The following is a 14,924-nucleotide window of genomic DNA, read 5'->3' as shown; positions in this document are numbered from 1 at the left end:
TCTCTAGGATTAAAGTACCCTTCCGTCTTCCCCCACTCCCTTATTTGTTATTGCCACTACTTCATAGATAAAATTTCCTTGGTCATTTTTTCTCCCTGCAAGTAATCATATGGTAGCTGAGGGTATATGCCCTATTCAGGTATAGACTGAGGAGCTAAGAATGGTACATGTTTGCCATTCTAGCTCTAGTTTAATGATCCCAGGTTTAACCAGGTCAAATTAACATAAAATGTGTAGAATTTCTGTGTTGCATTTTTCCCCCCATTTTTTTTCTCACCTTCCATCTCCTTTTCCCTTGCTGTGAGAGCCAGGTCTATCTGCAAAATGGTAACACTCACAAACTCCTTGGATTCTAAATATTTCTGAAGAGCTTCTTCAGCCTAAGAACCCAAAAAAATATAATCAAAAGTAAAAAATGATTCAGTTCAGTTCATTTGCTCAGTCATGTTCGACTCTTTGTGAGCCCATGAATTGCAGCACGCCAGGCCTCCCTGTCCATCACCAACTCCCGGAGTTCACTCAGACTCACGTCCATCAAGTCAGTGATGCCATCCAGCCATCTCATCCTCTGTTGTCCCCTTCTCCTCCTGCCCCGAATCCCTCCCAGCATCAGAGTCTTTTCCAATGAGTCAGCTCTTAGCATGAAGTGGCCAAAGTATTGGAGTTTCAGCTTCAGCATCAGTCCTTCCAGTGAACACCCAGGACTGATCTCCTTTAGAATGGTTTGGTTGGATCTCCTTGCAGTCCAGGGGACTCTCAAGAGTCTTCTCCAACACTACAGTTCAAAAGCATCAATTCTTCGGCACTCAGCTTTCTTCACACTTCAACTCTCACATCCATACATGACCACAGGAAAAACCATAGCCTTGACTAGACAGACCTTTGTTGGCAAAGTAATATCTCTGCTTTTTAATATGTTATCTAGGTTGGTCATAACTTTTCTTCCAAGGAGTAAGCGTCTTTTAATTTCATGGCTGCAATCACCATCTGCAGTGATTTTGGAGCCCCCCAAAATAAAGTCTGATACTGTTTCCCCTGTTTCCCCATCTATTTCCCATGAAGTGATGGGACCAGATGCCATGATCTTAGTTTTCTGAATGTTGAGCTTTAAACCAACTTTTTCACTCTCCTCTTTCACTTTCATCACAAAAGTCTAGTTCAGTTCTACAAATATTATTCTTCTTGTCTGTTGTCATTGATTTTTAAAGAAGACCCTCCCCCCACAAGCCCCCCATAATTAATACATAAAACCAAGGATACCTGTATTCCTTTCCTGGGCTCCTGATTGTACTTTGCAATCAGCTTGTCTCTCTGCTGAATGAAGAGACAATGGCCTCTGGGTTTTGAATAAACCCCTTGCTTCACATTTTCTTCTAGAGGATGAAAAATATCCTGAAGTAAAGCTGAGCAATGATTCTGTGATGCCTCCAAGTTGTGTTTATGAAAGTCATTCTGTTTGGCTGCTAGCTGCATCTTTAAGGGGATAAAGGCCCATAGAAAAGGTATTACCAACACTTGAGTATTTTTAGAAATGATTCACAAAGAGAATCTCTGTATTTTTTCTGGGAATTCAAAGACTACAAGCAATACTATATTCTTTCTACCAAACCTATTGTAAAAATATTCCATGGATAATACACTGTAGAACAGTGACTTTACTTTTGTATCTGAAGTCTCTGGACACCCCTTTCTTTTGCCTCTTCTACTTTAGATAGAATCTTCAGACTACAGATCTCTATCCTCAAGCCCTAATTTTAAATGCAACCTACTGTGTTACTACTGTTTCAATATTATATTGGGTCTGGGATTTCCACTGAGGAGGTAGAATGGATGATTGGCCTGAATAATGAGCATATGCTATTAAACATGAGGAGATAATCTTTTAGTAGAGCCTTTGGCAATTCTGTATGCTTGATTAATAAAAAGGGAAAGTTAATACTTTATGAATACAATTTTTTAAGGGATAAGATTGCTTTGAAAACACTAATCCATGGGTGTAACATAATAAGATGAGTTATCTGTGTGTGAAACTTTTAGAATCTATAGGGTCTAGGGGTTTCCCTGGTGGCTCAGTAATAAAGAATCTACCTGCAATGCAGGAGATGTGGGTTCGATCCCTATGTTGGGAAGAGATTCCCTGGAGAAGGAAATGGCAACCCACTCCAGTACTGTTGTCTGGGAAAACCAATGGACAGAGGAGCCAGGAGGGCTACAGTCCATGGAGTTGCAAAGAGTCGGACATGACTTAAGACTAAATAATGACAACAACAGTTGGGTCCAGGGTAGTTATATGTTTTTTGTTGTTACTTGTCTTCAGAACAATAATAAAATCTTGGTCACTTAAGTGATAGTCATTATCTCTCAGTCTAGTAAGAACTGCTTTACTTAAGTCCACATTTTGTATTGCATAGCAACATTTTGCCTTTTATTGCCCCTAAGTCCCATCCACTATAGCAAAAAACTTAATTACCTCTAATTTTTTCTGGTACCCTTGGTCCTCATCCTTGAAAGAGTTCTTCATGAAGACTTCAATGGCCTCTTTCTCACTGGCCCTGTGCAGGTCCAGCAGTTCCTGAAGGGTTTCTGTGGGCAGCTGCAGCTTCTGGCCCATCGCCTGGTCATAATGGGCAAGGGCCTTTTGCACTGCAGCCGAGTTCTTAATCTGGGCCAAGGTGAGGACTTCACTTTCCATGCAGGGCAGATCCCCATTGTTGATGGCATTGACATAGGTCTGCACTAGGTTCTCTAGATCTTAACAGGGGGAAGAGATGCTTGAATTATTTGCAGAGAAAAAGGACATGCTCTGAACTAACTCTGAGAATGTTAATTTAGCATATTCAGCCTTCTGCACAGTGTTCAAATGGACCAAGTAAGTTCCTTTGGGAAGTTATATGATCAAGAAGACAGATCTTTCATTCTCTGAGAAAAGAACGTGTTCAAAGGAGAAAACTGAAGATTTGTGTGATGACCTACATTTCATCACTTTCTAATTGAGCAATGAGGAGATGGTTACACAAAGTTGTGTGTATTCATTTATTTAGAATACTATAGACCTTTTGCCTATTTACTCTTCCCTTTCTTTCTTTCTTCCTCATATTTCTATTCCCTTCAAAATTCCCTTTTCTCATCCACTTGAACATGTAAAGCTGGAGTGAGTGTTACCCTCACCTGAAAAAGCACAAAGTAGGCAAATTAGACCAGGTCACCTGACTCTTTGTTGGAACTTTCCTGTTTGTCCTCCTCATCCTTTGCCTACTTGTGTTTGCACTCATCTTCCCTTTAGATTGTAGCAATAATTTACAATACAGACTTCCCTAGCTCAAACTGTAAAGCATCTGCCTACAGTGCAGGAGACCTGGGTTCAATCCCTGGGTTGGAAAGATGCCCTGGAGAAGGAAATGGCAACCCACTCCAGTATTCTTGCCTGCTAAATTCCATGGACAGGGCAGCCTGGTAGGCTATAGTCCTTGGAGTCGCAAAGAGTTGGACAAGACTGAGTGACTAACACACAATAATTTACAAAGTTCCAAGACATAGAGTATTTAGGAACAATTGGATTGAGAAGTCTGCTTAGATTTCTTGAAGGGTTTTAGACAATCTGGGCATCTGTTTGTTTAATGTTTATGTTAAGAATGTTCCATTTCTACAATGTATGTCTTCCCATTTTCTGCCTATCTAAGGCTGTGGCACTTAACAAGTACTCACTGTATTGGTGGAACAAGTGCTGCCAACCCATGCGGGTTAGTCTAGTTCAACAGTGGATCATTTATAGGCAGAACTTTTTTAACTTGACATTTTCTTCAGATTATTTTCCTATTTTATCTTATTTTGCAAACATTACTAAAAACATTTAGATATATTTTTGGAAATATTTAACAAATATACCTATGATTTTCTTGGTAGTATCTAACTATGCATTTTTAGCATTGACAGTGGAAGGAAAAATTACAATACTGCTCTCATTCTCTATTTTGAATTGAAGGAAAACCTTTGAAAAGGTACTCACGAGATCCACTGGCCTTGATGCCTCCTGACAGAGTTTTAGTCTTGGAATGGCTAAAGATGTAGGAACAGAATTCTGCCACTTGTTGTACAAACTTAGGATCCAGATCATCATTATGCAGTGTCTCAAGCTGGGCAAGCTTCTTCTGGTGAGTGGGCAAGTCAAAAATGAAGCATTTCTTTACTGGAAAGAATTTCTGTATACACAGACGGGGCAGATTAAAATTTTGAAGATGTTGGTTGGGGCCTGTGGAGGGAAAAATAGGATTTATTTAGTATCAAGTTAACATTCATTTTGATCTATTTCCCACAAATAAATATGCCCTCTACCTGATGTTGGGCTTCCCTTGTGGCTCAGCTGGTAAAGAATCTGCCTGCAATGTGGGAGACCTGGGTTCAATCCCAGGTTACAAAGATCACCTGAGGAAGGGAAAGGCCACCCACTCCAGTATTCTGGCCTGGAGAATCCCACTGACTGTACAGTCCAAGGGGTCATAAAGAGTCGAACACAACTGAACAACTTTCATATAACCTCCCTGATGTTATTTACTTCACTACATTTTCACAAACCCAAAGCAAAAGCTTAAAAGGTGATCAACCAGGGAAAGGAAAATAGAAAAGTAATTTGCTCTAAGAACAGGGAATAATATAATTTAATATGGACTTTATTAGTTCATTTAAATTAATAGTATTAATAATTAATACTATTAATAATATTATTAATAGTAATGCATTATTAATAGTATTATTAACCAGCAAATATTATTGATTGATTTTAATTAATTAATCAAAATAATCTAATCCAATTAATTAAAACAATTAATTATTACTTAAAATTATTAATTATTAATACTATTAATAGTATTGTTAATACTATGTAGTCATTTAGTCAGCTGAGTAACTACAGGAAACTATAAGTTTAACCAGCAACATACAAGAGATAACTTCTTGTGCTATTTTTCTCCCTCTTTCCAAAATTGGAGTCCGTTACCTTGCTTTGGCCTCAGTGAATTCTCCAGATATTCATCTGCTGTGATGAGTTGCCCATTTGCTTCCAGGTCAAGGTAGAAATCTCTCAGAGTCCACACTAAGTTTGGACAGATTCTCACAAAGTCAGCTGCATCGTCTACCCTGTTAAGATTAGGTGAGGTATCTATTCTGAGCAGATGTGACAGTTCTGTCACATAGCTGAGATGCAATTAAGGAAACTTTTGGAAATAGGACTGCATCTGGGCCATATTTAAATCCATGCCTTTAAATGCTTTTATATTCTCTTTGGGTTGTAACCAAGTCCTCCTTTCATTCAGTAAACAAAAGGACTTTGTCTTGTTCTTTTAATGTTCACAGTGTTTTCACCTTTGTGTTTGATACACAAGGACTCATGGGCTGGTGAATGGAGGAATTCTTTCTGGCTTTGGTACCATCCTGGACCACAAAAGGATACTGCAAGAGGTCGATAGCTCCCTGGTCAATTTTGTTCATGGTGTTGTATACAAAAGTACTACTCAATAGTAGTGCCAGTACAGCTATATGGGTGTCATTAGTCTTGTCGCCCTAGAAGTCAGAATAAATTTCAGTCATGTCTCATGGCACTCCCATATGAGCAGCTACTAAAAATAGACCCTTGATCTACAAATGTTAAACAGGGAAAACTAAAATGGTTGTGAGAAACATGGGAAATTTAGTTCTGTCATTAGCATTGATAATTTTACATAAAACCATATTTTTTCATATTTTTTAACTTATCAGTCCCTCTTATAACTGGTTAGGTATTTGCAAAATCGATAGTCAAAGTTACTGAAGGTAACCAGAGTAGTTAAAATCAAGATTTTCAACTGTGTAAAACAAAGTAGGTCTGTATGCATAATACATGCATCTATTTTATTGAGTAACTTATACACAGGGAAGTTCATATTACTGATCTTATCTAATACTCAAAAACAATGCTGTGAGAATAAGGTTTTAACTACTGTCTCTATGTTACAGGTAAGTAAACTAAAGCAAAAATGGGTTGATCATTTTGAATTGTGGTCAATCAAAAGCAATATGAAGACAAGAAAACCAGAAGAAGTACAAGGGAAAGATCCCGTTTTGTGCTCTAGCCAGCTCATACCAGCTTACAACAGCTTGTTGTGTACCCCTTTTCTGAGCCTTGAGCTTAGTGACTTCACTTTGGAAGCTTGGAGTCAGCTGTGATGGGAGCACTTAGAAAATGGGGAAGTGCTACAAATCAGGCTTTTTTTCTTGCCAGATGGAAGTGGAGAAATAACGTGCATCTCCTGTGCAAATGATAACACGGATGAGACCAAAGGGGAATAGGAGATTTGAGGAGACTTATTCTTGTTTGTCAAAGTCTTAAGAGCTGCAGGTACTAGGATCCTGATTTGGACTCAAGTTCTGCAAGGCCACTGCTAACCTCGGTCCTCTGCAGGGTCAAACTCATGACGGTGACTTTTTTTGCACCATCTCTCTCTTCAGTTCAGTTAGCTGCCCAGCTCCACATTAGCACAGTCTCCCAATTGTGATTCTGGCTTTCACACCTATTTTTCTCACTTCAGTTTCTAAAATTTAACTATTAAAAACAGAAAGGGGAAAAAACATATACCCTGGTCAAGTAGAAATAAAAAAAAAAAGTCTCCCCATGTAAAGAGTGTTCAGGGATGAGGAGGTTGATTAAAAAGAAATTCTTTTTCCTTACCTTCTCTACGTCTCCGAGTCCCTCAGTGTCAAGAAGAACCAGGGTGTGGTTTGGTTTCTTGGGGTGAGGCACACACCACATCCAGATGCCCTTCGTGTGAGACTGCACTGTAGATCCAACTGAGAATCCTACAGGGGGAGTTGAGACGCTGTAATAGAGGAGTGGATCTGGAAACTGGAGACTGTCTTAATAAGTGAGCTACCATTTAAAGAAAGCACGGCGAGGATATGGCAGAAAGTATAACTCTATATTGACCTGAATTACAATAGAGGAATGCGATAATAAGAATGCCAAGTACCATAGGGCTGGAAATAAACATTTCTTTTTTTGCAAGAATATTATACTATCAAAATTTAGTCACTTATAAATACATATGTAAAAGTTATTTCATTGATGTCTTCTTATAATTGGAAAGTACTGTAATTTTTCTAAGTAGATACTGAGGAAAAAAATGAGGTGATATGTCAGAAGCAGAACTCTGCCTTTCATCTCCCAGAAGATCATTAGCTAGATTTGAGTCAAGCATTAGCTTTCAATATTCCTCCCAGGTCTCTAACTTTCTCTCCTCACATCACTGTGCTGCATGTTGGGAGTGTGGGTAAACAGAAGGGACTTAGCTGGGCTCTGCTGGTGTCACTCACCCTTGTTCTTCCCAGCCAGCTTGTTTATCAGGTAGGATTTGCCTGTGCGGTTGAGGCCCATGATAGCCACCACCACAACAGGCTGCCTGATGGCAGACAGGATCTTCAGAGCTTCTGGATTAACCAGCAGTGGCCCATTAGTGTTCTCAATGAGCCACAAGGGTTCTGGCATGTGAATCAATGGGGCAATGTCCATGGTGTCACCTGATGTTCAAGGAAAGACATGGGAAAGACTGAAGTTTCTATTCATTAAGCAGAAAAAAGTCATTTTACTTCCTCAACCTGTAGACATACTTCTCCCCAGATGGTCTAAGTTTCTGAAGAAGTGAATCATAATAAATAAAAAGATAGTAAAAAGGGTCATAATAACATAAGTCCAAGCCCTTCAACACAAGAGAAGTCCTAGACCCAACAATACAAGAGGAGACTCTACACATGGACATCACCAGATGGTCAATACCAAAATCAGATTCATTATGTTCTTTGAAGCCAAAGATGGAGAAACTCTATACAGTCAGCAAAAAAGAGAAAAAGAGTAGGAGCTGACTGTGGCTCAGATCATGAATTCCTTACTGCAAAATTCAGACTTAAATTGAAGAAAGTAGGGAAACCACTAGACAATTCACGTATGACCTAAATCAAATTCCTTATGATTATAAGGTGGAAGTGACAAATAGATTCAATGGATTAGATCTGAGAGTGCTGGAAGAACTATGGATGGAGTTTCATGACATTGTACAGGAGGCAGTGATCAAGACAGTCCCCAAGAAAAAGAAATACAAAAAGGCAAAATGGTTGTCTGAGGAGGGCTTACAGATAGCTGAGAAAAGAAGTGAAAGGCAAAGGAGAAAAGGAAAGATATGCCATTTGAATACAGAGTTCCAAAGAATAGCACGGAGAGATAAGAAAGCCTTCCTCAGTGATCAGTGCAAAGAAATAGAGGAAAACAATACAATGGGAAAGACTAGATATTTCTTCAAGAAAATTAGAGATACCAAGGGAACTTTTCATGCAGAGATGGGCACAATAAAGGACTGAAATGATATGGACCTAACAGAAGCAGAAGATATTAAGAAGAGGTGGCAAGAATACACAGAAGAACAATACAAAAAAGATCTTCATGACCCAGATAATCACGATGGTGTGATCACTCACCTAGAGGCAGACATTCTGGAATATGAAGTTAAGTGGGCCTCAGGAAGCATCAACATGAACAAAGCTAGTGGAGGTGATGGAATTCCAGCAGAGCTATTTCAAATCCTAAAAGATGATGCTGTTAAGGTGCTGCACTCAATGCCAGCAAATCTGGAAAACTCAGCAGTGGCCATAGGACTGGAAAAAGGCAGTTTTCATTCCAATCCCCAAAAAAGGCAATGCCAAAGAATGTCAAACTACCACACATTTTCACTAATCTCACATGCTAGCAAAGTAATACTCAAAAGTCTCCAAGCCAGGCTTCAACAGTATGTGAACCATGGACTCCTAGATGTTCAAGCTTGTTTTAGAAAAGAAAGAGGAACCAGCGATCAAATTGCCAACATCCTCTGGATCATTGAAAAAGAAAGAGGCCCAGAAAAACATCTACTTCTGCTTTATTGACTATGCAAAAACCTTTGACTGCGTGGATCACAACAAACTGTGGAAAATTCTGAAAGAGATGGGAATACCAGACCACCTGACCTGCCTCCTGAGAAACCTATATGCAGGTCAAGAAGCAGCAGTTAGAACTGGACATGGAATAACAGACTAGTTCCAAAAGGGGAAAGGAGTACGTCAAGGATATATATTGTTACCTTGCTTATTTAACGTCTATGCAGAGTACATCATGTGAAATACCTGTCTGGCTGAAGCACAAGCTGGAATCAAGATTGCTGGAGACGTATGAATATCCTCAGATATGCAGATGACACCACCCTTATGGTAGAAAACAAAGAACTAAAGAGCCTCTTGATGAAAGTGAAAGAGGACAGTGAAAAAGTTGGCTTAAAACTCAACATACAGAAAACTAAGATCATGGCATCCGGTCCCATCACTTTCTGGCAAATAGATGGGGAAATAATGAGAGACTTTAAATGAGTCCTGAATATTCACTGGAAGGACTGATGCTGAAGCTGTAACTCCAATACTTTGGACACCTGATGGGAAGACTGACTCATTGGAAAAGACTCTGATGCTGAGAAAGATTGAAGGCCAGAGGAAAAGGTGACGACAGAGGATGAGATGGTTGGACATCATCACCAACTCAATGGACGTGAGTTTGAGCAAGCTCCTGGAGTTGGTGATGGACAGGGAAGAGTGCCGTTTTGCAGTCCATGGGGTTGCAAAGAGTTGTATATGATTGAGCTACTGAACTGAAATGAGGCCCTTCAAAGTTCTACTAGAGGCTTCCCTACTGGTTCTTAAGTATTTGGTGAATGTATAGAAAAGCATTTTCTGAGTCTAAACTACTGCTAGTTTGAGTCTCATTTTTTTCCATCGGCTTTTGTCTTGCTTATGTTTCTTAGTTTGTATTTCCCTGAATCCCCAGTTTGAATCTTTATGACCACTATTTGTTCTATTACACTTTTTCTTTTACCCAATATCAACCTGCTTTTCTCTAATTTAGGACTATGTCCAGCCAAAGTGCATTAAAGTAACTCCTGCCAGGTCCTTAGGTACCATTTTCTCAGTTCAGTTCAGTCGTTCAGTCATGTCCGACTCTTTGCAACCCCATGAATCGCAGCACGCCAGGCCTCCCTGTCCATCACCATCTCCCGGAGTTCACTCAGACTCACGTCCATCGAGTCCGTGATGCCATCCAGTCATCTCATCCTTTGTCGTCCCCTTCTCCTCCTGCCCCCAATCCCTCCCAGCATCAGAGTCTTTTCCAATGAGTCAACTCTTCGCATGAGGTGGCCAAAGTACTGGAGTTTCAGCTTTAGCATCATTCCTTCCAAAGAAATCCCAGGGGTGATCTCCTTCAGAATGGACTGGTTGGATCTCCTTGCAGTCCAAAAGGCTCTCAAGAGTCTTCTCCAACACCACAGTTCAAAAGCATCAATTCTTCGGTGCTCAGCCTTTTTCACAGTCCAACTCTCACATCCATATATGACCACAGGAAAAATCACAGCCTTGGCTAGACGGACCTTAGTCAGCAAAGTAATATCTCTGCTTTTGAATATGCTATCTAGGTTGCTCATAACTTTTCTTCCAGGGTGCAAGCATCTTTTAATTTCATGGCTGCAGTCACCATCTGCAGTGATTTTGGAGCCCAAAAAAATAAAGTCTGACACTGTTTCCACTGTGTCCCCATCTATTTCCCATGAAGTGATGGGACCGGATGCCATGATCTTTGTTTTCTGAATGTTGAGCTTTAAGCCAACTTTTTCACTCTCCTCTTTTACTTTCATCAAGAGGCTTTTTAGTTCCTCTTCACTTTCTGCCATAAGGGTGGTGTCATCTGCATATCTGAGGTTATTGATATTTCTCCTGGCAATCTTGATTCCAGCTTGTGTTTATTCCAGTCCAGCGTTTCTCATGATGTACTCTGCATAGAAGTTAAAGAAGCAGGGTGACAATATACAGCCTTGACAGACTCCTTTTCCTATTTGGAACCAGTCTGTTGTTCCATGTCCAGTTCTAACTGTGGCTTCCTGACCTGCATACAGATTTCTCATGAGGCAGGTCAGGTGGTCTGGTATTCCCATCTCTTTCAGAATTTTCCACAGTTTCTTGTGATCCACACAGTCAAAGGCTTTGGCATAGTCAATAAAGCAGAAATAGATGTTTTTCTGGAACTCTCTTGCTTTCTCCATGATCCAGCAGATGTTGGCAATTTGATCTCTGGTTCCTCTGCCCTTTCTAAACCCAGCTTGAACATCAGGAAGTTCATGGTTCATGTATTGCTGAAGCCTGGCTTGGAGAATTTTGAGCATTACTTTACTAGCATGTGAGAGGAGTACAATTGTGGGGTAGTTTGAGCGTTCTTTGGCATTGCCTTTCTTTGGGATTGGAATGAAAACTGACCTTTTCCAGTCCTGTGGCCACTGCTGAGTTTTCCAAATTTGCTGGCATATTGAGTGCAGCACTTTCACAGCATCATCTTTCAGGATTTGAAAGAGCTCAAATGGCATTCCATCACCTCCACTAGCTTTGTTCATAGTGATGCTTCACATTCCAGGATGTCTGGCTCTAGATGAGTGATCACACCATTGTTTACATCTTAAAGCTTTACTTTTAAAGAATTTTTATGTAACTATTAATATGTGTTATTCAATCAAAACTTCAATAAGTGATCATTTTATGAATGAGATAATGAGTGAAAATATTTTAACACTTAACCATTATAAGATTCAGATTATGGAATAAAATGTATAAAAACCTAAATATGTGTGAGATTCCTTTAATTCTATTATTCATAATTTTGATCTTGATTGCTAAAATAAAGCCTATTTTCCTATTCACTCAGGGTACTTTTTATAATTTGAAAAGGTATATTTGAATATATATATGTATATATATATATGTTTGATTCCATTTTAGCAGTTGAGAACTCTTGTAGCGGTGTTTTCTTTTGTTTAGTATGTCTGGACTTAGCTCTTCAGAATGGTCCATTGAAAATCATTAATTGGTATCCCTGACACCTCAACTGGTTCCCCAAACTGCCTTCACTGTAACAGCTATTTTCTAGTTTCCTAATGTTAATTCTTGTAACCTAAAGAATCCCAAATAAAATAGATTTAAAGCTACCTGAAATGTAAACAAATGCTTGCTTTTCTGCCTTGCCATATTATAAAGAATGATTATCTTCCATTTTAGAAACAGTTATTTACAACAGAAGCTAAAATCTCACCACCTGCTTGCCTTTTTTAAAGGGATATCCTACAATAAAAATGTCTGGATTCCCTTGTTAGCTAATGTAAAAATTCCTTTTTTGAAAAATGTGAGGACCCATTTCCCCCTTTCCTTAATTGCCAACACCCCCAGAGATTATCCAGGTGACAGATAAATAGAAACTGCTTGGGAGCAGATAAGAGATCCATTGCAAATGACATAGCCCCAGGACATGGGAGCCAGAAATGCCCAGTCCAAGCCAGATCCAAAAAGAGAGGATTCCACATAATTTTACGTTCCAAAGGCCAAATCTCTTTCTACTTTAACCCATTTCCGAAGCAGTATTGGCATCTTAGGTTTGTTGACTCCTATTGTCTGATTTGTTTATGGCAGGAACCAGAATCATTTTTAGATTAGAAAGATACGGAGACCTGACTCACAACAATTAGCTAGAAAAACAGAAGATAAACAATCAAAATTTATTTGTAGATTTTGAGAGCTTACCAGATCTCTTGCTATGGGATGATGTCACTAATGAGAAAGGAAATGACTTTGTCTGAATTTTCAGGCCACTTAATAAATAACATCGGGGCCGTGTATTTATACTAGTGGAAGTATTTTATACATTGTCACCAGATGTTATCTGGGTAGCATCTTTCATGGTAATCGAATAACCCAGCCGCAAAACATCTTTGCAGGTTCATTGTGTTTGAGCCTCACGCGTAACTGTCGCTCTGCTATCATAACTCAGTTTATGATGTGTGCTTTTGTTATTGTTGTTTGCCTTCACTTTGCTTTGTGTAGTTTTTGGTTTGAATTTGTAGAGGAAAAGCTCTTACAAAGGAGAAAAATGGAAATCAAACAAGAAGGAGATGTGCAAAATATGTGCCATGATAATGAAGGAGGAAACAGACAGAACAGGCTCTATCTTGAAAGCAAGACTCCATCTTGGGCCGGACTGTGGACTTTGAGCTATATGCCCAGTATCTATGGAAACAACAAACCAACTGGAAAACCTGGCCCCAGGAAGGAAGGGCCTCGGGGCTTGTATCTAGACTCTCTGTTACCTAAAAGAATACCCTAATTATCTGTGTAACCTAATAGAATCATACATTCTATTATGCTTATTGGGGTATGACCACAGGCCTGTTGATAACTGTCCTTTGTTAACTACCTAGGCTTAAGGCATATGAATCATAGGTTAACTTTGATTGTATCTTTCTTTTTCCTTTGTTCAGACTAGTTTGAGGGAATTTGAGGAGGCAGGTTTGTGCACTTAAGGTATATAAGGTTTTCACAAAAACTGGTCAGGGTCCTTGGCTAAGAGGAGACTCTGCCTTGGGCCCAACAGTGTAATAAACTGCACTCCGCTATCTGTATTATCCTTCTGAGTGAGTTTGTTTCCCAGAATGCGTGGCTACAACAACACATTCAAAGGAGGAGAGAGTTCCAAGGAGTGAACAAAATTGCTAGACAGTTTTAAGTGCTCAAGGAGGGCAACTGTTATATTAAGTGATTCTTAATAGTAACATCAATAGAGTAGCAGAAACAATACAAAACACAAAAGGCCTTAAGGAGTGAGAGGGTGTCAAGAAATCAAAGCTAATTAATTTAGGATTCTTTCTGAACAAAGAAATCCCTCTTCAAACAAAGTACAAGACTAGGAATAAAATGTATAGACATTTTGGTGAAGCCTTGCTTCATTGTACATTCTGGGATTCAACTTTTTTCCTTTTTTCTCTTTTGTTCTTAATGTAAGCAAGCCATTTACATTACATCTCATTCAGTGTTGTTTCTCATGAAAATAAATATAATAAAAAAAAGAAATATACATAGTTCTTGAAAACTTCAGGCTGCAATTTGAAGGATCTTAATCAGGTTTTATCAAAGACAAAGAAATTTAAGTGGCAGTTACAATCCCCACGGGTCATAAGGTGGCAAAAAAGAAAAACAGGGTGAAGACATTTCACACCCTCTGTCCCCGCACATGCTCCTGTCTAATTCAACCATAAACAAAAGGAACTGACAGTGAATTTTACTTCCTGGCTGACATCACCACAATTTAACTTTAACAGGGCTCTGACAGTCTACATTGAGCTCAGCTGCATCACACCATAAACAAACTATTTTTAAATGGAGGAAGATTGTTTTACAATGTTGTGTTGGTTTCTGTTATACAATAATGCTAATCAGTCATAATTTTATATATATTTATATATAGCCCCTCCCAGTGGAGCCTCCCTCCCCTCCCCTCATCCTGCTCCTCTAGGTTCTCACAGAGAGCCAGGCTGGGCTCCCTGTGTTATACAGCAATTTCCCACTAGCTATTTTACACACGATATTATATATATGTCATGCCACTTTCTCAATTCGTCCCACCCTCTCTTTCTCCTACTGTTCCACAAGTTCATGAATGGCTTTTTAAAAACATCCTGACACTTGCAAACATCTTCCCACCCTTTGCCCGGTATTACCTTAACTGTAAATTCAGTAGCAGAAATCTTTTGGAGCTGCTAAGAAAGCTGCTTCATTGAAAACTTGAGTTCTTGCTCCTTTTCTTAGTTTATTTGTGTTGGTTTCTGATATCTTTTTTCCTTACCAATCCTAGGGATTTCTTTTCTCTTCACACCATGCTGCCAGAGGACAAAGGATTAGAATATGAAACGGAAACTGATAGTGAAAGGGGTTTTTGAAATGTCGCTGAAGGAAACTGAAACCAAAAGCCAAACTCAGAGACTAAATGATTCCAGATGGAGTTTCTTGGTTTGAAT

At 39.3% G+C, this 14,924-nt stretch overlaps 1 protein-coding gene across 2 annotated transcripts; it reads right to left on the bottom strand.

The window, feature by feature from the left end:
• Positions 1–6: 6 nt before the first annotated feature.
• On the bottom strand, positions 7–14,878 carry LOC120856895 (guanylate-binding protein 5-like). Of its 2 annotated transcripts, XM_040232377.1 has the most exons (9): positions 14,628–14,878; positions 7,342–7,545; positions 6,701–6,828; positions 5,447–5,556; positions 4,994–5,190; positions 4,007–4,249; positions 2,471–2,751; positions 1,261–1,473; positions 7–380 (listed from the first exon to the last, which is right to left on the bottom strand). In XM_040232377.1, exons 2-9 carry the CDS (start codon positions 7,535–7,537, stop codon positions 186–188), a joined length of 1,563 nt encoding a protein of 520 aa, XP_040088311.1. In that variant the 5' UTR covers positions 7,538–7,545; positions 14,628–14,878; the 3' UTR covers positions 7–185. The 2 variants fall into 2 exon arrangements, with proteins under 2 accessions (XP_040088311.1, XP_040088312.1); XM_040232378.1 differs by lacking the exon at positions 14,628–14,878 and having other exon boundaries at positions 6,701–6,874; positions 7,342–7,426.
• Between the last annotated feature and the right edge of the window lie 46 nt (positions 14,879–14,924).

Source organism: Oryx dammah, unplaced genomic scaffold (assembly GCF_014754425.2).
Source record: "Oryx dammah isolate SB20612 unplaced genomic scaffold, SCBI_Odam_1.1 HiC_scaffold_28, whole genome shotgun sequence".
NCBI lineage: Eukaryota > Metazoa > Chordata > Mammalia > Artiodactyla > Bovidae > Oryx > Oryx dammah.
This window is presented reverse-complemented; position numbering and strand designations above follow the sequence as displayed.

Excerpts from the sequence above, each read along its gene's own strand:
- LOC120856895 (XM_040232377.1), bottom strand. The coding sequence starts at position 7,537 with ATGGACATTGCCCCATTGATTCACATGCCAGAACCCTTGTGGCTCATT. Across the intron at positions 6,829-7,341 it reads GCTGGCTGGGAAGAACAAGG|GATTCTCAGTTGGATCTACA; the intron begins GTGAGTGACACC and ends CTCCCCCTGTAG. Across the intron at positions 4,250-4,993 it reads TTCACTGAGGCCAAAGCAAG|GCCCCAACCAACATCTTCAA; the intron begins GTAACGGACTCC and ends TTCCCTCCACAG.